The sequence below is a fragment of the Microcebus murinus genome, chromosome 7 (assembly GCF_040939455.1).
Source record: "Microcebus murinus isolate Inina chromosome 7, M.murinus_Inina_mat1.0, whole genome shotgun sequence".
NCBI classification, from domain to species: Eukaryota; Metazoa; Chordata; class Mammalia; order Primates; family Cheirogaleidae; genus Microcebus; species Microcebus murinus.
Genome location: NC_134110.1, coordinates 26,137,063 through 26,157,547, shown reverse-complemented (window position 1 = coordinate 26,157,547; position 20,485 = coordinate 26,137,063). Strand labels below are relative to the sequence as shown.

The following is a 20,485-nucleotide window of genomic DNA, read 5'->3' as shown; positions in this document are numbered from 1 at the left end:
TCAGGCTGCTCAGCTAACAGAGCTTCCTCACCATTTTTCCAGCCTCCATCACTGGACTCAAAGTCAGAGCAGTACGTCTTAGGTTTTAGCACCTGTTGGAGCAACACCTGTCTTAGAGCAGGCTGCTATAACAAAATTCCATAGACTGAGTGGCTTAAACAGCAGACATTTATTAATATTTCTCTCATTTCTGGAGGCTGAGAAGTCCAAGATCAAGATGCCACCAGGTGTCAGGGACTGTTTTTTTATATGATGACAAGAAAATACTTGTGCAAAACAGTTCATTGTACAAAATTTCCCAATATTGCTTTAATAGTGAAAAAACTATGAAAGTTTCAATGGAGACAGAGCCATTAGAATTCAAAGTCCTCGCCTGCCATGTTGAGTGCCCAGGTGAACTTCTCCCTCTGTGTTTTGTTGTAGATCTTCTCCACAGGCACCCTGAACCTCTTACACCTGCGGAGAGGACAGTGTCGACCTGGGCAAGTCAGCAGCTCACTCACCTCGAAGACCAAGGTGCCCAGAAGAGAGCAGTGTCCTCAGTGTAGCCGGGAGACCAGAAACTACATATGTGAGGGAGGTGTCAAAGACTATACCTACTGCAGCCCAGGTGTCCACTGAATGGGGCACTCGGAACGCAGACCTGGCCACTTCCCACTCCCGGTGGGAGAGTGAACACCATGGTTGCTCTGTTTCCCAGGCTGCCAGCCCTGCCCCAGCCTCACCCTACCCATCCCAAAGCTCAGGGAAGGGAGGACTAATGGCACAGGACTCAGCCTCAGGGACATACCAGTCAGCCCTGTCAGGGAAAGGACCTGTGTTGCCCGTGGAGGGCATAAGAGACACAGGGCACCAATGAGACTCAACTGGGGCCTCCTGAAAAATCCAGGTCCCTCTCAAGGCTATAGGTGGGAACCACAACCCTAGGCCTACACACCAGGCGATGCTGATCCGGGGATCCAGGTAGTTGAGCTTGGACGTGCCCAAGGCCACCTGTTTGTTCTCCTCCTTGTCTGTGGCCTGTGCACTCAGCCTTGCCAGCTGGTCCTGCAGCTTCTCCAGAACCCGCCTCTTCTTCTCCAGGAGACTGGCAAAAGAAGGCAAGGCCTCTGGTCCCCGCACCATGGCAGGAGGGCACAGGCCAAGCCCCTGAGGAGACCGCACCTCTCCCCTACCCCTGGCGCCATCCCTCCTGGATGTTGACAGTGGCATGACTCAATGTAGCCAAAAAGTGGAAACCACCCAGTGTCCATGAAGGGATGAATGGACACAGTGTGGTCCATCCATACAATGAAGTGTATTTGGCCATAAAAAGGAAGTTAGTTCTGACAGATGCTAGATGTGAGTGAACCTGGACATCATACTAGCTGAGAGAAGCCAGACACAAAAGGCCACATAGTGTATGACTCTATTTCTATGAAATGCCCAGAGCAGACAAATCTAAAGACACTGAAAGTGGATCAGTGGTTGCCAGGGACTGGGTGAGCACAGTGGGGAGTGACTGCTGATGGATTCAGGGTTTCCTTTTGGGGTGATGTGAACGATCTAAAATTGTAGTGATGGTTGCACACCTCTAAATATGATTTAAAAACACTGAATTATACACTTTAAGTTCTGAAAATTGTTACCTAAAGCTACTAAAAACAAAAAACAAGAGTCAGAGCAGCTGGCAAGGCCTGCACCACATTGACCCACCATTGATAGGCCACATCGGAGTGGGGCTTCTCCTTACCTGGCTCCATACTACCTCACATTTTCCCACAAGTACTATAGTTAGTATTTTTAAAAATTACAATATAACAATTAAAAAGGTAAATAAAATGGGCCAAAAGAAAGCTGAAGTCCAAGGCTGACCGAGTCCAGGCTCACACAGGCTGGCCCCCAGGAGACACTCACGTCTAGGAGCAGCCCCCATGCTCACCTCCTGGACTTGCCATCCCCTCGGGTCTCATGGTCAGCCTTTGCCCTCTTTAGCTCCACCCTGGCCTCAGCCAGCTGCTCCTTCTTCACCTTGATCTGCAAAGGAAGGGGCCCAGGCAAGGCTGCTCTTGTCCCCACCGGGTCCAGCCCTGGGGCTACTGTCCACAGCCTGCTGGCCTTGACAGGGTACAGCCAAGAGGCCTCTGAGCCCCAAAGGTACCACCAGCTCCAGCCACAGAAACTGATCCAGCACCCCTGAGGGCTCCCTGCTCTGTTGACATCCTTCCTGGACTAGAACACACAGACTGTGTCTCACCAGGAAGACTGATGTCTTCCTTTAGGGGAAGCCACCTCCTGCCTGGGACCTGGGCCCAGGCAGCCTGACTTACCTGCCACCAGCCTCCAGGGAGCTCCTCTGCCCCACAGGAACCCTTCACACCCACCTATGGGTGGCTCGTCTGGCCTCATGGGGGTACCAGGGAAGGGGGAAGTAAGAGGGGGAGGAGGGAGAAGAGGGTCCATGAGGGACCAGTGAGGGGCTCTCCTGTGAGCTGCGTACCTTTGTTTGGAGATTTTGCATAGACTTCTCGAAGGTCTTGGGAGTTGCTCGCTGATGGTTGCAGAGAATGGCCACGGCTCGGTTGGCACGGTTGTAAGATAAGATCTTGGCTGCTATGCTGTCTTCAGCTGAGCAAAGACAGTCGGTTAGAAGCAGCAGCCACACTGACAGCCATCACTTACACACACTCACTCTGAGCCTGCCTTTCTCAACACGTCACAAGTTGGAGTGCCTTCCATTGGCACAAGAATCTTGCTGGGAGGGTGACTGAGGTCTATGCCCCATCCAAAGTGGCCCACAGGCCAGGGGTCAGCTGGGTTCAACCACAATAGCAATGCCTTGGGGCGGGGGAAGGTGCCCAGGAGCCCAAAGGTGCCCCTCCGGCCTGCTCAGGGGAACTGCCTCAGGAGCTGTCTATATGCCACGGTCTGGGGGGTCCTACCCTGTCATGAGTCCCTGGTGACAACACAGAGGCCCATGACCAGGACACGATGTGCTGGTACCTGGTTTTACATGACACCGTCCCATAAGGCACCATCATTTCCATTTTCTAATCAGGAAACTGAGGCTCAGAGAACTTAAGCACCCACCCCAGATCACCTGTCCCAGTGGCCACTCCTTTTCACACTCCTTCCTGCACCTGCCAATCCCAGTACAGGGCAGTGGTGCCCCACCCAGGTTTATGAACTCCTTCACTTTCTTTCCCAGGCCTGGCCTCGCCCCACTTCCCCGGGGTCTCCTGCCTCCTGCAGGTGGATTCCTCTGCTGGGGACTCCCCTACCTGGAACCAGCAAGCTCCTCCTCATCCCCAAAGCGTCTGTGCTTTATCCCAAGGCAGCACAGGCCCACTGGCCTATGACGCCCATAGCATACACAAAACTGATGTCTGGATGTCTGTACATCCACAGCTGCTGGGGGGCAGTGGGGAACACCCCACCCTGACCAGAGCTCCTGGACCACCAGGCCTCAGCACCTCCTCGAGGAAGCTCCTCTTAGAGAGCAGGACAGGCGGACAGAGAGACTGGGCCCTGGGCTGGGCTCAGAAGCACCCTCTGTGCCAAGGTGTGAGGCACCAGGAGAGGGCCCCAAAGCTGAAGAGACCTGAGGACAGAGGCACAGAGGTCTGAGGTGGGGGAGCTGAGTGACCAAGCAGTAGGAGACAGAAGCTGTTACAAAATGCAGAGGCCAGCTGGACCTTGAACTGACTCTGAGGGCTGGGAGAGGTAGGGCTGGGGGAGGCAGGGCCTGGGGCCTGACTGCAGGGCTGGGGGGATGCAGAGAGCTGAGCAGGAGGGGCCACCCTGCAGGGAGCACACCTGAGGACCAGCCACCCCCACACCCACCCCAGCCCCTTCCTTCCAGGCCAGGCCAGCAGCACTCCCTGATCCAAGCCAACACCTCCCTCCCCCACCCACCCACGGGTTCCCTAGAACCGGGTCCTGCACCCTCAATCAACAGGCGGCTCCTGCCCAGGAGCCCAGCTGGGGCGCAGGGACGTGCTCCCCACCACCAAGCTCACCACATGTCAGCACCTGCAGCTGCTCCTGCAGGGTGACAGAGGCATTGTAGGTCCGGAACACCTTGGCTGTCAGCCCGTCCATCAGGTCCTGAAGATGCTTGTTCAGGCTGGCCGTCTGAGCGCAGTAGGAGGAAATGGATCTCTCTAAATGTGGTTTCACGGCACCATTCCCAGCCTCCGGCAGGAAGGAAAGAAAGGGGAAGGAAAGAGCGGGTGGATCAGGACACAGGCAGCCCTGGGCTTGCTGTGATCGGGACTGAGCTAGACTCAGGGCTCACGCTCTCTCCCTGGGTCCTGCCACCGCCAAGCGCTGGGGAAATGCGAACAGCTCACAGTCAGTCTGTCGAAGAGGTCGTCCCCAAGGTCTTTGTTTTCCATAAACAGCTGTAAGTTCTTGTACACCTGGAACAGAAAGAATAATTTCAGCCCTGGAGAGTCCTGTGGAAAAGACTTGTAAGATAAAAGCAAAAAGAGGAAAGAAGCCTCTTTTGAAGACACAGGAAACAGGAATTAAATTAGGAGCTAAAGGGGCATTTGCACAATCACAGCTTGGAAACCTGCAGTCGGTTTTCCTTGAGGAAGGTGGTCCGAGCAGCCCCAGGTTCACCCTGGGTCCGAGCAGCCCCAGGTTCACTGGGAGCCACCAGTGGCATATTCACCCCACGTGCCCGGCCACCCATGCAGTCACTCACCACTAAAGCACCTACCACCAGCATGTTTGAGAGGCTGGAGTGTGGCTCCTGCCACTCTGCAAACACACCAACACAAGCCCTCCACCAAGTGACCCCAAGTTGAGGGCCCCATGCTTAAGGCGGCCCCCACCACAAATTCACCACGAGAAGCCCCACGCCTTCACCTTGATTCCCCACCCACCGATGAGCCCAATTCTACAAACCAGCAAGGTGCTGGTGCCTCCCAGGAGGAAGCTTTGGAACCAGAGGCACCACCCCGTAACTCCCAACCCTGGGTTTGTTTTCTCAACTTTTTTACATGTTTAGTTTTTACACCATTGACATCTTGACAAGACAGTTTCACAGCCTGCGTTTTCCCTTATATCATATGCTTTTGCTGTTACTAATATTTCTCCATTCCACCACTGAAATGGTTCCTGATCCTCCGGACAGACCGGTGCCCTGTGCAGGCCTCTATCCGCTGCCCACCCTGCACCAGGCGACACTACAGCGCATAGCCCCTGGCCTCTTCTTTTGTTTATTGGCCTCAGCCTTGTATCTCCATGAATTCATCCCTTATGACAGCCCACACCCCCTCTCAGAGCCCCACCTGCGCCAGCAGTTCTATTCCCTTGCTGTCCTTGATACCTGTCCCCAAATTTCCCATTTCTGATTTTGGATGGCCCTACTCCACAGCTTGGCCACATTTGTCCCTGTGAGGTACAGGTGGCTGGTGTTGTGTGGTCTGCTCGGTGTTGCTGCAATGCTGCAGCCACCCAGACAGGGGATATGGTCACTCCGCAGCACGGCCATCACAAAAGGCATGGATGCTCCCCAAATTCCAATTTTCCTGCCTTCAAACTGACCTGCAGACCAGAAACCAACCTGACCCTTCCAGACTGCACCCGTCTGTCCACCAGTGCTGCTGGACACAGCATTCCGGTCACGGTGGTCACCGCAGGCTCGACCCCTGCACCACCCTACCCAGAAGAGGAGTCAGGGACACGGTGGGAGCCCCCAAAGGGCTAGGAGACCCTTCCCAGGTATGCTGGGTTGAACAGTTTCCCCAAATTCAGGTTCTTCCCAGAACCTAGACTGTGACCTCACTTGGAAACAGGGGCTTTGCAGATATAATCACCGCAGAGTAGGGTGGGCCCTAAATCCAACACAACTTCGGTCCTTATCAGAAAAGGAGAAGAGGCTGGGCATGGTAGCTCACGCCTGTAATCCTAGCACCCTGGGAGGCCGAGGCGGGCGGATTGCTTGAGGTCAGGAGTTCGAAACCAGCCTGAGCAAGAACGAGACCCTGTCTCTACTATAAATAGAAAGAAATTAATAGGCCACCTAACATATATATAGAAAAAATTAGCCAGGCATGGTGGCGCATGCCTGTAGTCCCAGCTCCTCGGGAGGCTGAGGCAGTAGGATCACTTGAGCCCAGGAGTTTGAGGTTGCTGTGAGCTAGGCTGACACCATGGCACTCACTCTAGCCTGGGCAACAAAGTGAGACTCTCTCTCAAAAAAAAAAAAAAAGAAAGAAAGAAAAGGAGAAGAGACAGAGACAGGGAGGAGATGGCCATGTGACAATGGGAGGAGAAGCTGGAGCGACATAGCCACAGCCAAGGATGCCTGGGATCCATGGCTACCACCAAAAGCTGCTGGCGGCCAGGAAGGATCCTATTCATAGTCTCAGAAGGACTAGGCTCTGCTGACATCTTCATCTCAGACTTCTGGCCTCCAGAACTGAGGGACAATAAACATCTGCTGTTTTAAACCACCCAGCTATCTCACCTCACGAGGGCAGCCCTGGAGGACTCACATGCCAGGTAGGTGACAGAAGCTTACAAAGGTGGGTCTGGTTCAGCCCCTTCCTTGTTTGTGGGCAGGGGCAGGCCTCTCCATCACCCTACTTAACCCCAGGGAGCACAGCAGGCCTGGCCTCCAGCAGCCAGGACTTGGTAAACAGGCCACAGACCCCAGCTGTAGCTCTGCCATGCCCGAGAGAATACCCAGAGCTGCCATGTATGTCAAGCAAGGATGGGCAGGTGAACCCCAGGCATGAGGCCTGCAGCCACTGTGCACTCACAGGCTTCTCCACGGGCACTCTGTTACAGTAGCGGATCGAGTCCTTTCCCAGGAAGTCGAACTCCACAACATGCTCCTGGCCATCGGCCGCTGGGTGCAGCCGGATGTGTTCCACGCGGAGGGAGCAGCAGCCCACGGTGTCAGCCGCCTCCCCTTCCTCCTTCTCATTCCCTGCTCTCAGCGCCAGCTAGTCAGGGTGGAAACCAGGGCATGTGTGCACACTCGTGCACAGCCGTGCGCAAACACGCACGTACACACATGCACACCCCAGACACAACCCGCCATCACCAAGCCGCGCCTGCCAAACCCAGAGAACCCTGATGAACAGCAGCCAAGAAAGACTGGGCAAACCACCGAACCTTATCGATGAGGTAAAGGGCCACCGCACGTTGTCTTCGCTTCATTTCTCGTGATTTCCAATCTGCCCGATACTGAGAACGGATCTCATCTACAACCCCTTTCAAGCGTCGAGCTATTTCATACTTTTGCCAATCTTTCTCCCCCTAAATAAAGAAAATAAATAGTAAAGAAACTCTTCGTAATCCCGCTAAATAATTTTGGAGAAGCTATGACTCTCCCTCCCCCACTTCACACATCTACACTTGGAGCTGGTAGGGCTGGAGACTGGGGGCGCCACGTCCAACTACAGCGAAATGTGAAAGGAATGCAAACATCCAGATGTTCCTGGTTTTCTTTCAAGACATGTGGCTGCTGGGCACAGTGACATCTCCATGCTAGCTGGCTGGCTCCTGGCCACTCTGCCCCTAACACCTGCTCTCAGTTCCTGAGTGCAGCCCATGGGCCAACCCCTGCCCGCCTGAGTCCTGGGGGCTTCCTGGAAGGGAATACCTCAACGCCTCACGCGCACCTTCAGCTTTGAGCTTGGGTTCAGCGTGATGTACTTGACAGAGCTCTGGATGTTTTCTTTCCACGAAGCCAGCCACATAACAGTGTTGTCTGAGCGTACCTCCTTCCACTGGTGACCCACTGGTGGCTCAGGAATCTTTGAGTCCCTGTGGCAAAACAGAGACCCAAACATAACTTCAAGACCTTGTTCTCCGAAACATGAGCAAAAGGAGTCTCTCTGGGGCACCCTCCCACTCAGTGCCCACAGCACTGGCGGGGCTCCAAACAGAGACTGGCCTTGGACCACAGCAGCCCCCAGCCCACCCTCTGCACACACACGCAGACCAGGGTCAGACCAAGAAGCTGGGTGGCCACCCCAGCAAGGTGTCACGCCGCAGCTCCGACTGACAGATGACGGCTGCTGTGGCCCCAACCAGCTCTGCTGCCTGGGTCACTCAGGCGGAGGTGTTCCTCGACACTCTGGTAACACAGACTGTCAGTAACATGGCACTACCAAAACACCTGAACTCTTCCAGTATGTTCAAAATACTGAAGTGCCATTAAACTATCTGGATAATATGGAATATGAAAAAATATATGTTGAAAACATGCAGGAAAACTTTCTTGGTGGGGAAAAATCTCAACCACAGGAAAAGTGAGTAGGATTTCTGGTCACAGGCCCCCCCGTGTGGAACGTCCCTGCCCAGCCTGTGCTGGGCCCTGCTCCTGGCTCAGGCAGGAGTGGCGCATGGAGTTGCCAGCCCCATGTTTTTCAATCCAGCTCACTCTCCCAGGAACAAAGCCTCGCCCAGGTGGCCAGGGCCCCGTGCTGTGGCAGCACACCCTGCGTGGCCGCACCTGCTGCAGTTGATGACCACATCCTCCGGCAGGATTCTCCTCTTCACCATCCCCATCTTGGGGTGGTCACCACGGCCCTGGAACAACCCGGGTGGCTCTGTCTTGAAATTGCCTATTTTTTCTCGGTGACCATCTAGAATACAGTAGCCAAACTCTTGCCGAAGTTTTTCTGCTGCTTCTTTTAGCTTCTGAGTTAACAGAACGGTACGTGGATGTTAGCAGCAAAGAGAACAGCACAAAGGTCAACCCCCTGTAGCTAACTCAGGACTCGCCCCTGCCTTTGCCAACTTGGCTGGGCTCCTCAGAGCGCTTTGTGTCCACAGAGCGCTGAGGGGACCCAGCGCAGCATGCACCGTGGGAGCACAGAGGCGTCAGCTATTTCAGATGTGAGCAGTAGAGCCAGGCAGGGCGAGCGTGGCAGCCCCACGAGTAGGAGGAAAGCTAAGCCAGGTTTTAGAGTAAACCTGAATCCCTCTGTGACCAGTGACTGAGAAGGGACTACCCTTCCCTAGGAGTCCCTGTAGGTCAACACAAGAGATGGCAGCACAGCAGGCCCGTCAGGCTCAGAGCAGCCTGACACCGGCTCCCCTGCACTGCACAAGTCCTGCCCTCGGCCCACAGGCCCATCCTGAGTCCACCATCATCACTGCCGGTGAATTACTGCCTGTTATCCAAACAGCACATTTATCCTCAATTTGCTCTGGGTAAACTGAACTACATTTTAACCACATTAACTCAACAGTACCCAAGAACTGGTTGGCACTGCATGCCTTGGGCTGTAACCACACCTTCTAGGGGATGCTAATGTAAAAAACTGGACAAGAGGCGGTCTCGTGAGAAGAGGCTTCTCTAAGGCGATGGGGCCTTTCTCAGCCCTTGGGCTAGGCTGGTCGCTCACCCCCAGGGGCGACTCGCAAGCCAGCCACTCAGGGTCACCAGTGCTCAGGGCAGCTGACCTGCTTCTCCTCTCTGGGCAGGGCTTTCCGGGCTGCAGCTTTGTCCACAAAGTATCTGTGCATCTCTGTGAAGTCACACTTGTCTAGGTGCTTGATGACTTTTCTCTCTTCTGCTGTCATTTCCTGCACCAAACCAGAGACACACATGCTTGCAAGTGGGCAGAGCATTAGCACGATCACACAGCATGGGAACCCCCAGCTGGGGACGCAACCACAGAGATAACATGACATCTGCAGTAGGGGGACAGACTCCAGGCAGAGTGCTAAGGCCCCCACTGAGTATCAGCCAAGAGGGACCCAAGTGGGCAGGTGCAGAAGTGAGCTCTGTTGCCCGGGCTAAAGTGCCGTAACGTCAGCCTAGCTCACAGCAACCTAAACTCCTGGGCTTAAGCAATCCTTCTGCCTCAACCTCCCGAGTAGCTATGACTACAGGCATGTACTACCATGCCCAGCTAATTTTTTTTTCTATATTTTTAGTTGTCCAACTAATTTCTCTCTATTTTTAGTAGAGCAGGGGGTGTCACTCTTGTTCAGGCTGGTCTTGAACTCCTGACCTCCAGCAATCCTCCTGCCTCGGCCTCCCAGAGAGCTAGGATTACAGGTGTGAGCCATCATGCCCGGCCCAACAACATTGTTAGAGAATAAAAATATAAACCATAGACTAGATGGAAATTTTTTACAGATCACATTTCTGATAATGGACTCACACAGGATGAAAAAGTACTCATCATAAAAGAGAAAAACACTGGGTATTCTAAAAAATTAGCCAGGCGTGGTGGTACAGATCTGTAGTCCCAGCTACTCGGGAGGCTGAGGCAGGAGGGTCACATGAGCCCAGGAGGTCAAGGTTACAGTGAGCTGTGAATGCACCACTGCACTCCAGCCTGCAGTCTGGGTGACCAAGTAAGACCTCGTCTCTTTAAAGAAAAAAAAAGAAATAAAGAATAAGAGTGATAAACTGACAAACTGAATAATTGATAAATTAAAATTTTCTCAGTGAGGTTCAAAGACCTCTTACTGACAAAGCAATGGCAAGTAAAGTCTGACAGAATATTCCTAGCATACATATCAAGCAAAAAACTTATATCCAGAACATATTTTAAAAACTCCTACAAATTAGTAAAGAACATGCAAGTAACTCAGTTTTTCAAATGGACAAAGTTCACAAAAGAAAATATCAAATATTCAAAATGACAAATAGGAACACAAAAAGATGCTCAACATCATTTCTCATTAGGGAAATGCAAACTATATCCACAATGAGATACCACTTCACACTTCCCAGGAGGGAAGCCCGGAACCCTGGTACGCGTGGGGGCACGTGGACGGTACCACCTGCGGTTTCTAGCGAGCCACACCCATGCGCAGCCTGTAACCCCGCAATCTCACCTCTGAGTCCTGTGAGGGGTAACTCACGTGCCCACACCCTGACCCACGTGGGAACGTGCCCTGCAGCTTTATAACAGAAGCCAAAAAGTAGAAACAATATAGTGTCCATGAATAGTAAAATGGACAAACTGTGTAGTCACACAACAGAAGAAATACTACCCAACAACAGCCAGGAAGAAGCTGCTGGAACAGCAACCTGAGGCCAAAGCTCACAGGAATCACGCCAAGAGCGACCCTGGGAAGGCTCGTGGGGACTAACAGGGGTGCCCTCACTTAAAACTCAACTGAGCGGCCGGGCGCGGTGGCTCACGCCTGTAATCCTAGCTCTCTGGGAGGCCGAGGCGGGCGGATTGCTCAAGGTCAGGAGTTCAAAACCAGCCTGAGCAAGAGCGAGACCCCGTCTCTACTATAAATAGAAAGAAATTAATTGGCCAACTAATATATACAGAAAAAATTAGCTGGGCATGGTGGCGCATGCCTGTAGTCCCAGCTCCTCGGGAGGCTGAGGCAGTAGTATCGCTTGAGCCCAGGAGTTTGAGGTTGCTGTGAGCTAGGCTGACGCCACAACACTCACTCTAGCCTGAGCAACAAAGTGAGACTCTGTCTCAAAAAAAAAAAAAAAACTCAACTGAGCTATACTCGAAGATTAGTCCAGACTCACGTGTAATTCAACTTTTAAAAAACAAAAAGGAGGCCAGGCACGGTAGCTCACACCTGTAATCCTAGCACTCTGGTAGGATGAGGCAGGAGGATCACTCAAGTTCAGGAGTTTGAAAACAGCCTGAGCAAGAGTAAGACCCCATCTCTACTAAAAATAGAAAGAAATTAATTGGCCAACTAAAAATATATAGAAAAAATTAGCTGGACATGGTGGTGCATGCCTGTAGTCTCAGCTACTCGGGACTGCTTGAGCCCTGGAGTTTTTGAGGCTGCTGTGAGCTAGGCTGATGCCATGGCACTCTAGCCCAGGCAACAGAGTGAGACTCTGTCACAAAAAAAAAAAAAAAAAAAGGAAAAAGGAAAAAAACCTTAATGTAGCACTGTTATCTTCAAAAAGCTTCCCACCCAGTGTCTGTCTTCCAGGAAATGCCACTGTGGCCTTTTCCACTCGCCCTCTTCTAAGAGCCAGAGGCCTTTCAGCCGTCCCTGGAGCAAGGTTACGGCAAAGCTGGCTCCACACTCTGCCTGCCTGGGCAGGGAAATGTCTAAAGAACACCAGGCCAGGTGCCACGGTGGCATCTGCAGCCGTAGCTACTTGGAGGCTGAGGCAGAAGGATCCCCTGAGGTCAGGACTTTGATCAAGGCTGTAGTGTGCCATGGTTGCACCTGTGCATAGTCACTGTGTTCCAGCCTGGACAACACAGCAAGACCCATCTGCAAAAAAATATAAAACACAACAGAGGCCGGGCGAGGTGGCTCACGCCTGTAATCCTAGCTCTCTGGGAGGCCGAGGCGGGCGGATTGCTCGAGGTCGGGAGTTCGAAACCAGCCTGAGCAAGAGCGAGACCCCCTCTCTACTATAAATAGAAAGAAACTAATTGGCCAACTAATACATATAGAAAAAATTAGCCAGGCATGGTGGATCATGCCTGTAGTCCCAGCTACTTGGGAGGCTGAGACAGAAGGATCGCTTGAGCCCAGGAGTTTGAGGTTGCTGTGAGCTAGGCTGACGCCACGGCACTCACTCTAGCCTAGGCAACAAAGCAAGACTCTGTCTCAAAAAAAAATAAAAAAAAATAAAACACAACAGAGAGCACCAGGCTGTGCTGAGAACACACAGTGGCCACGGAGAGTGTGCAAAGGCTGCCCAGAAGCAGCAGCCAATGGAACCATGGCCTGCAGGGGCCTGGCCAGCCTGGTCTATGGCACTTACCTTTTGCCAGTCGCTGAAGAAGTTGTTTTGGAAAACTTCCTTTGTCGTATATTCACGATCCAACATTTTCGCATAAAAAGTGGCAACCTCCTCAGCTGCCACGCTCAATTTCACAGGCTTTCCTGCAGACACCAAAAGACACTCTGCTTTAGGAACCAGCTGACATGACCCGTTACTTTAAGTTACGCACCAGTACACACGATGCTAAGAGCAAGAGCTGGGTTTTTGCCTTTTAAGTTCAGAAGCATATTCTAAATTACAAATGATTAATGCACCCGCATACAGGTAAAGGCCAGGAGGATCTCAAGTAGATCCTGAGAACCCTGCAGAAGATTTCAACAGCTACAGTCATTCACACTTTCCCTCCTTCAATTTTGATACATTTATATTATGTCATTATATATGAAATGTCCAATTTTGAATCAAAAGTGTAGTTTATTATATCTCAAACGAGAAGCAGTACAATTAATCAAAGTATGCACCTAAACCATTGACACAGTTTTGCCATCTTAGGGATAGCTTGCTTATGCCAGCAGCAAAGAAGTCAGGTAAGAGAGTGACAATGAAATCGCAAAAGGCGTTTTCCACAGCTTGTTGAGAATTGAATGTTTTTCCTTGCAAGAAGTGGTCCAAAGCCTGGAAGAAGTGGTAGTCAGTCGGTGCAAAGTCTGCTGAATACAGTGATGACAGAGTAAGTCCAGCCTCTGCAGTTTGAGCGGCGTTGTTTGTGCAACACGTGGTCAAGTGTTGTCTTGCGAGAGGACTGGCCCGTTTCTATTACCAATCTCCACTGCTTAATCACAAGCATTCTCATCATTTCATCCAACTGGGTGAAGTAGACATCTGCTGTAATCAATCGACCAGGTTTCATGAAGCTATAGTGGATAACACCAGCGCTGGACTCCCAAACAGATACCATTAGCTTTTTTTGATGAATATTCAGTTTTGGACAGTGCTTTGGCACTTCATCTGTAACCAACCATTATGCTGAACACTTGCAATTGTCAAACAGAATCCGTTTTTCATCACACATAACAATACAGTGTAGAAATGGTTTAACTTTATGTCGTGACGGCAAAGAAAGGCAAGCTTCGAAATGATTTCTCTTTTGACACTCGTTAAATTCATGTGTCCCCCATCTACCCAGCTTCTTTATCTTGCTGATTTGCTTCAAATGGTCCAATATCATTGGAATAGTAACATCAAACTTTGCTGCTAATTAATTCATGCATAGGTTGAGATGGATTCACTTCCACTACAGCTTTCAGCTCATCATTATCCGCCTTGGTCTCAGGTCACCCATGTGGCTCATTCTCAAGATGAAAATCATCAGAAAGGAACTTCTCAAACCACTGATGTACTGTGCATTCATTAGCCACATCCTTCCCAAACACTTCCATGATATTTCCAGCTGTCCGTGCTGCATTGGTTCCATGATGGAACACATACTCAAAAAAAAAAAAAAAACCACAAATTTTTGACTTATCCATGGTTTCACCAAAACTGTTCTCAAAAAAAAAATTGAAAGATAATCACAAGCCAAACCATGCATTTGAAAGACTGAGGATGTACCTTCACAATAAAAATAAAACAGGTGTCAATGCAAAATGTCAGCAACATCAACTGTCAAACTTAGTACTTAAGGAAATTGGACATTTCATACTTAATAACCTATTATATAAAGTCCAACAACATGTGCAATTTTAAAATACACAAATTTCCACATAATTACAGAAGCAAAATAAAACTTAAGGCTTCAAAGAAGAAAACCATGTATGACTGTAGGTGTAACCTTTTAGAAATCTTCCTCTCTGTTCAATCATTCCCTATGTTTTATTCTTTCTTTCTGAGACAAGAGGCTCACTTTGTTACCCAGGCTAGAGTGCAGTGGTGTCATCACAGCTCACTCTAACCTCAAACTTCTGGGCCCAAGTGATCTTCCTGCCTCAGCCCCCCGAGTAGTTGGGACTACAGGTGCACGCCACCATGCCTGGCCAATTTTTTCTATTTTTGGGAGAGATGGGGATCTCGCTCTTGGTCAGGCTGGTTTTAAACACCTGAACTCAAGCAATCTTCTTGCCTCGGCTTCCCAGAGTGCCAGGATTACAGCACCAACCTCCCCTACATTTTATTCTAAATCAGCACAATGGAAAAGAGATAGGCCGGTGTGGAGCAGGCAGAATGCTCACAGTGGGACCAGACCACTCACCACAAAACTTTTCTAAATGTTTAAAAATCTTTCATAACAAAATGTTAGAAAAACAAATGTGTATTAGTTCGGTAATAAGGAAAAAGGCATTCATGATGAACGGTAGCAATCCTTCTCAAAATCAGCCTCTCCGGACAGAGGATGTGAGGCCTAGCACAGGGCCACAGACTCAGCTCCTCAGCTCCCCCCACAGAGCGCACAGGCCACCCTCTCTCACTTGTCCCTCTGGGCCAGCAGGGGCCTGGTGGGGCAAGCTGGGCACACGCTGTCAGACACTCTAGGGCAGCAGGGAGCACTCAGTGCAGTCCCCTGCAGCCACCACTCCTCCACCAGGAGCCCACAGCTGGGTGCTTGGGCTCTGAAAGCACAGCGAGCAAGAGTCTCTGTAGCTCAGAGAAACAGATTTTAAACAAAACTTACATCGAAGGAGTTCAGTAAGTGCAAATGTGAGTGTGACTCAGTGGGGACGGGGGGGGGGGGCGGGGGGGTGAGTGCTCCAAAAGCCCCAAGCAAAAGATAAGAGGTGCAGAGGGTTGAGAAGCCAGCCATCAACCAGCCCGGGCAGAGTGATGAGTATAGGCTGCTAAGGGCTTCGCTGGACCCCACAGGAGACATTTGCTTTTTCTAGAAGGCTCTCTTGTAGGAGAGATCCAGAAAATGGGCTCAAACAGCTACAACAAGCAGCACAGGAACCAAGCAGAAGCTCCCAGGCATTGGTGTGGAAAGGATGTGGGCCTGAGGGTGGTGAGGAAGGGTGCAATCCTGGGGTCCCCGACTCTGAAGGGGCTCAGTGCTCCTGTAACTATTAACGCATGTGAATACAGCGTATATAACACACAAACTTGAAACACAGAAACCAACAGCTTTCCCAGACGTTAGTTCTACATACAAAACTACACACAAGCCGACTCAGCCTCAGGAGAGCTGCCTGAGCACAGCAGGAGGGGATGGCTTTGCCTGCCCAGCTAGGTGAGCTCAGGGTGAACTTTGCCACCTCCCCACTGTAGCCTGGCACACACCGTGGTTTCTGGGGGATGCCAGGCAAGCCCCACACTGTTGCTGCCCTCTGTGCCTTCGGCCAGTGGATCAAGAGCCTCTCAACTCCAGCCAGGCAAGCTGCCCCTGCACACCACCTGTGGGAAGGTCGGCGCCGACCGTTGACATTCATGAGGAAGGCCGCACCCTGGTCTGAGGGAGTGAGTCCAATACCAACACGAGAGCCCCACCTGGCGGGGGGCCGCTCACTGGCATCCTCACCATCATAGAAGAAACGAACTCCGTCCGGAAGGGGCTCATATGCGGGGCTGAAGTACGGGCCTCTGTGCTCTAGCTGTCTCCACTTCACCCGGTCTGTACTCTTCTCCTCTTCCCACCTAAAAAGAACAAAACCAGAATGCGTCACTCCCATGGGTGCTGACACTGTGGGCCAGGCCTTGGGCTGAGCCTGTTCTGCCTTTGCCCACGAGGCCCCTCCTCGTGGCTCCTGGCAGGTGGGCACCATGGCCTCCACTGTACAGGGGAGGAAATAAGGCCTAAAGAGCCAGGTAAGAGGCAGGTGGCCACCCTGCAGGATTCAAACCTGCCTGCCCTCAGACCCCTGTTCCTGGGCACCTGACTACCTGACTGCACCTCCTACCTGAGCTGGCCAGGTGTGCTGCTGCATCGTCACCAACTCAGGTGAGCTTGGCTGAGTGGGAAGGGGTAGGAAATGCTCCTCTCTGAGGCTCAAGGGCCTCTCCCCAGTTGGGACCCCTGAGAGCTGGCCTAGAATCCTGCAGAACATCTTGATAGTGTCCCACAGAACCTCTCCGTGTGACTGTTTCATTTGCTAAAGGGCCTGGCTGTACACTGGAGAAGGAACTTGGAGTCAAGAGGGAAGACAGGCAGGACATGGCAGAAAGCAGGGAATGTGACTGTGGCCCCACAGAGGACTGGGGCAAGGAGCCTCAGGGGCTCTGGGGAAGGGCTCTTCAAGGGGTATGGGGCACCACCTGTCAGGCACCAGCACAACACGCCCCCAGGTGGTTCTCTGCTGAGGTCCCCTGTCCCAATCTGTCCCCAGATCTTCTGGAAACAGGACTTTCCTCTCCAGGGCATCACCTCCCATGCAAGCTCGGCTCTGGAGGCAAAGGGACGTGGCCCAGAATGGTGGCCACTGCCTGTCCTAACGCTCCATATGAACGCTCATTGTCCATCCATCTGGGCCTGAGAGGTCTCCCAAAGGTCTGCCCTGAGGCAGTGCTGCACTACGTCCTGAGGACACACAGATGGCCAAGGAGCCACAGGGAGGACACAAGCTGAACTCAGATGCTGAGATGTGCCTGGTAGAGGAGAAAGAGGGATGGGGCTCAGCTGGCAGTGGTGTCCCTTTAAGGCTCAGCTCTGTCAACAGCGCTCAGAGAAGAGCAAGTCCAGCACACGGGACAGCAGTGCAGTGGCCCCAGCAAGAGAGGCTTTAGCAGGAGGGTCAGGGCCACGGTGGGTGAGTGGAGGTGGCAGGCACATGCTTCCCAAGGAGGACAGCAGTAGCCTGCCCAGACCACACAGTGGGTTTGCCAGAGCCAGGAGACGCATGCTGAACCCATGGCCAGGCAGGCTCCCAAGGGCCTGGTCACTTGGATGAGTTCCTAAGAGCAGCAGAAGCCTCTGAAGGGCTGAGAAGAGTGGGAGACGCGTAAGACATTTCTGAAAGGGCTCTGGCTGCCTCTGCAGAGGAAAGAACCACCAAGGCAGAAGGGGGCAGATTCCGGAGGAGCTGATAACCTGCCAGAAGGTGATGAGTTTAACACCCTAGGGTGGAATCAAGAGCCCTGTTGACTAAATGTGTAATGTGTATAGGTCGTGGGGTGGGGGATGGGAGCATAAGCCGGGGCTTGTCCTGAGGCAAACACTGCAGGCAGCACACATTGCTTCACAAATTCTCAGAGCTGCCCAAATCCGGAAGCCTGGAGGGCAGGAGGCAGGGGAGAAAGGCCTCTGCTAATTCCATCTGTCCCAAGATAACAGCCCCACCTATTTTACTATCTATGGTTTTAGGATCTTCAATAAACCGCCTGCCCTATTCCAGCATAAGTAGGGTGGGGCTAATAGGAATGCTACTAAGACAGTGGATTTTTTTTTTTTTTTAAAGAAACTGGGTCTCATTCTGTCACCAGGCTAGAGTGCAGTGGTGCAAATCATAGGTCACTGCAGCCTTGAACTTCTGGGCTCAAGCAATCCTCCTGCCTCAGCCTCCCCAGTAGCTAGGACTACAGGCATGCACCACCACTCCTAGATAATTTTTTTTTTTTGTAGAGATGGGGTCTCACCATGTTATGTTGCTTGGGCTGGTCTCAAGCTCCTCACCTTAAGCGATCCTCCAACCTTAGCCTCCCAAGCAGCTGGGACTACACATCCCACCATGCCTGGCCAATTTCTCACAGAATTGACTTAAGATGCATCCCACGGCCGGGCGCTGTGGCTCACGCCTGTAATCCTAGCTCTTGGGAGGCCGAGGCGGGCGGATTGCTCAAGGTCAGGAGTTCAAAACCAGCCTGAGCAAGAGCGAGACCCCGTCTCTACTATAAATAGAAAGAAATTAATTGGCCAACTGATATATATATAAAAAATTAGCCGGGCATGGTGGCACATGCCTGTAGTCCCAGCTACTCGGGAGGCTGAGACAGGAGGATCGCTTGAGCCCAGGAGTTTGAGGTTGCTGTGAGCTAGGCTGACGCCACGGCACTCACTCTAGCCTGGACAACAAAGTGAGACTCTGTCTCAAAAAAAAAAAAAAAAAAATGCATCCCAGTTTCAGATGTGAGAAAATGTGAAACCACATGCATCTTAGAACTGACTGACAAAACACTGACTGCCAAGTTCTTCACCAAAGCCTCCTGGGTAGAATCATACAATCACCCCCATTTCACAGATGAGGATGTTAAGGTCAAGGTTAAACCCCTTGCTGGCCAGCAACTGAGCAGCTCTGAAGACTGGGTTTGTGCTCAAGCCCACCAACGCAGGTGGATGGTGGAGTGCTACACATGGTGGTAACAACATTCTATCTTCCTTCAAAGATCCAGCTACCAAGCACAGCCAACAAAATCAAGTGGCTTTAAAAGGGACATGTTGCTCCAAACCTACTTACCCACACCTGCCCAACTGCAATTCAGCAGCTTTTTAGAAAGCATCTGCCTGTATAGCTACCAAGAGACGGACACTAGCAAAGGGGCCTGCAGGCCAGCCCAGCTCCACACGGGTCAGACCTCTCTCCCTCCCCCTACCTGGGCTCTCTGAGGCAAATAGGGCATTTCTGCTGTATGGATTTGGGAAACTGTCCAGGCTCCTGGCTGCAAATGAATGACAAGTGGCCAGCCTAGAAACATACCATTCTATAAACACTAAGGGACAGGAAACGGGGAGACTGGCCGAGGGCACAGGGATGACCGGTGAATGCCCCACATTCATGCAGAATTGGTCCTGGAAACACCTGGGGACCTGAGAACCCAAACTCCAGGAGAGTGGGAGTCTCAGAAGAGCACAACGGCAACATAAGCTTTCCATAAAGTTCAAAACCAAACATCTGTGCTGAGGCCCAGCCACAGCCGGATCAAAGATGAAACCAAACTAACAAAGGGGGATGAAACCCAAAGGGGGAATGGGGGGAGAGCTCAGGCGGGGCCTGCACATCTGGGTAACATGTCGTTCAGGGGATTCCAGTGATCAGTAACACAGCTACATGCCTTCTCTCAGATTATGTGGCCCGGCTTTTAGCGTAAGGCAAGGCGGCCGCACAAGGCCTGGCACAGACTTTCTGGATCTAGCCCAGCCCGGGGCTCGGAGCTGCCTTACCCAGCTCTGCAGTCCTTCTGCGTCCTGCGCTGGCGGGGGGCACCCCGGGAGGCCGAGCGCTGTGGGGTGTCCCGGAACAGAGCATACGCTGTCCGGAGCCAGCGGCCAGCCCATACCACGCGCATCCGCCACGCTTGGCAGTCAGGCGGAGTGCCGGCCCCGCCCCCGCCCCGCCCCGCCCCGCCCAGACCTCGCTCCGCCCCCGCCCCCGCCCCACCCAGGCCTCGCTCCGCCCAGGCGTCTCCCGGCGGCCCCTCCCCTAGTCCTGCCCCAACTCCGCCCCACCCAGGTGGACAGGGAGCAGCCGAGGGGGGAGGGGGGAAGGGCTTGGCAAGAAGCCAGAGAGTCAGCTAACCCGCTGGACCCCAGGCCTGCAGAGGAAGGTGTGTGCGGAAGGGCACTTCCGGTCCTGCCGAGCTGGTTTGCCTGCACTCGTGGTCTAGCAAACCTCTCAGGCTGGGGTCGGGGACCTAGATCCAAATCCAGTCCTGCTGACCCCGCTGACACTCAGCTGCCTGTTAGGACGCCCCATGGCTCACACAACACCATTGCACTGCTCTCTCCTCAGACCCTCCTAGAGCAGGGGCACAGTGCAGGTCCTTCCTAAGCATGGGCTACCCCTGTACCTCAGGAGAAGGGGACCTCACATTGTTGGGAGCCCTGCCCCACAGTGCACAACGAGGCTGCATAAGCAGCAGCAGGTACCAAACCTCAGCACATCCAGGACACAGAAGCCCACAGACACCCCTGCTATCCAGCCAGTGCAGTCC

At 52.5% G+C, this 20,485-nt stretch overlaps 1 protein-coding gene across 5 annotated transcripts; it reads right to left on the bottom strand.

Moving 5' to 3' along the window:
• Positions 1–150: 150 nt before the first annotated feature.
• On the bottom strand, positions 151–19,873 carry TOP1MT (DNA topoisomerase I mitochondrial). 5 transcript variants are annotated; one of them, XM_076004964.1, is made up of 14 exons: positions 19,716–19,873; positions 16,143–16,258; positions 12,677–12,798; positions 9,415–9,537; positions 8,459–8,646; positions 7,623–7,767; positions 7,114–7,257; positions 6,756–6,941; positions 4,277–4,400; positions 4,012–4,113; positions 2,480–2,607; positions 1,922–2,016; positions 938–1,087; positions 151–563 (listed from the first exon to the last, which is right to left on the bottom strand). In XM_076004964.1, the coding sequence occupies exons 1-14, from the start codon at positions 19,838–19,840 to the stop codon at positions 500–502; spliced, it is 1,812 nt and encodes a 603-aa protein (XP_075861079.1). In that variant the 5' UTR covers positions 19,841–19,873; the 3' UTR covers positions 151–499. The 5 variants fall into 5 exon arrangements, with proteins under 5 accessions (XP_075861079.1, XP_020144623.2, XP_012608360.1 ...); XM_020289034.2 differs by having other exon boundaries at positions 151–456; XM_012752906.2 differs by having other exon boundaries at positions 151–456; positions 3,999–4,113; positions 4,332–4,400.
• Between the last annotated feature and the right edge of the window lie 612 nt (positions 19,874–20,485).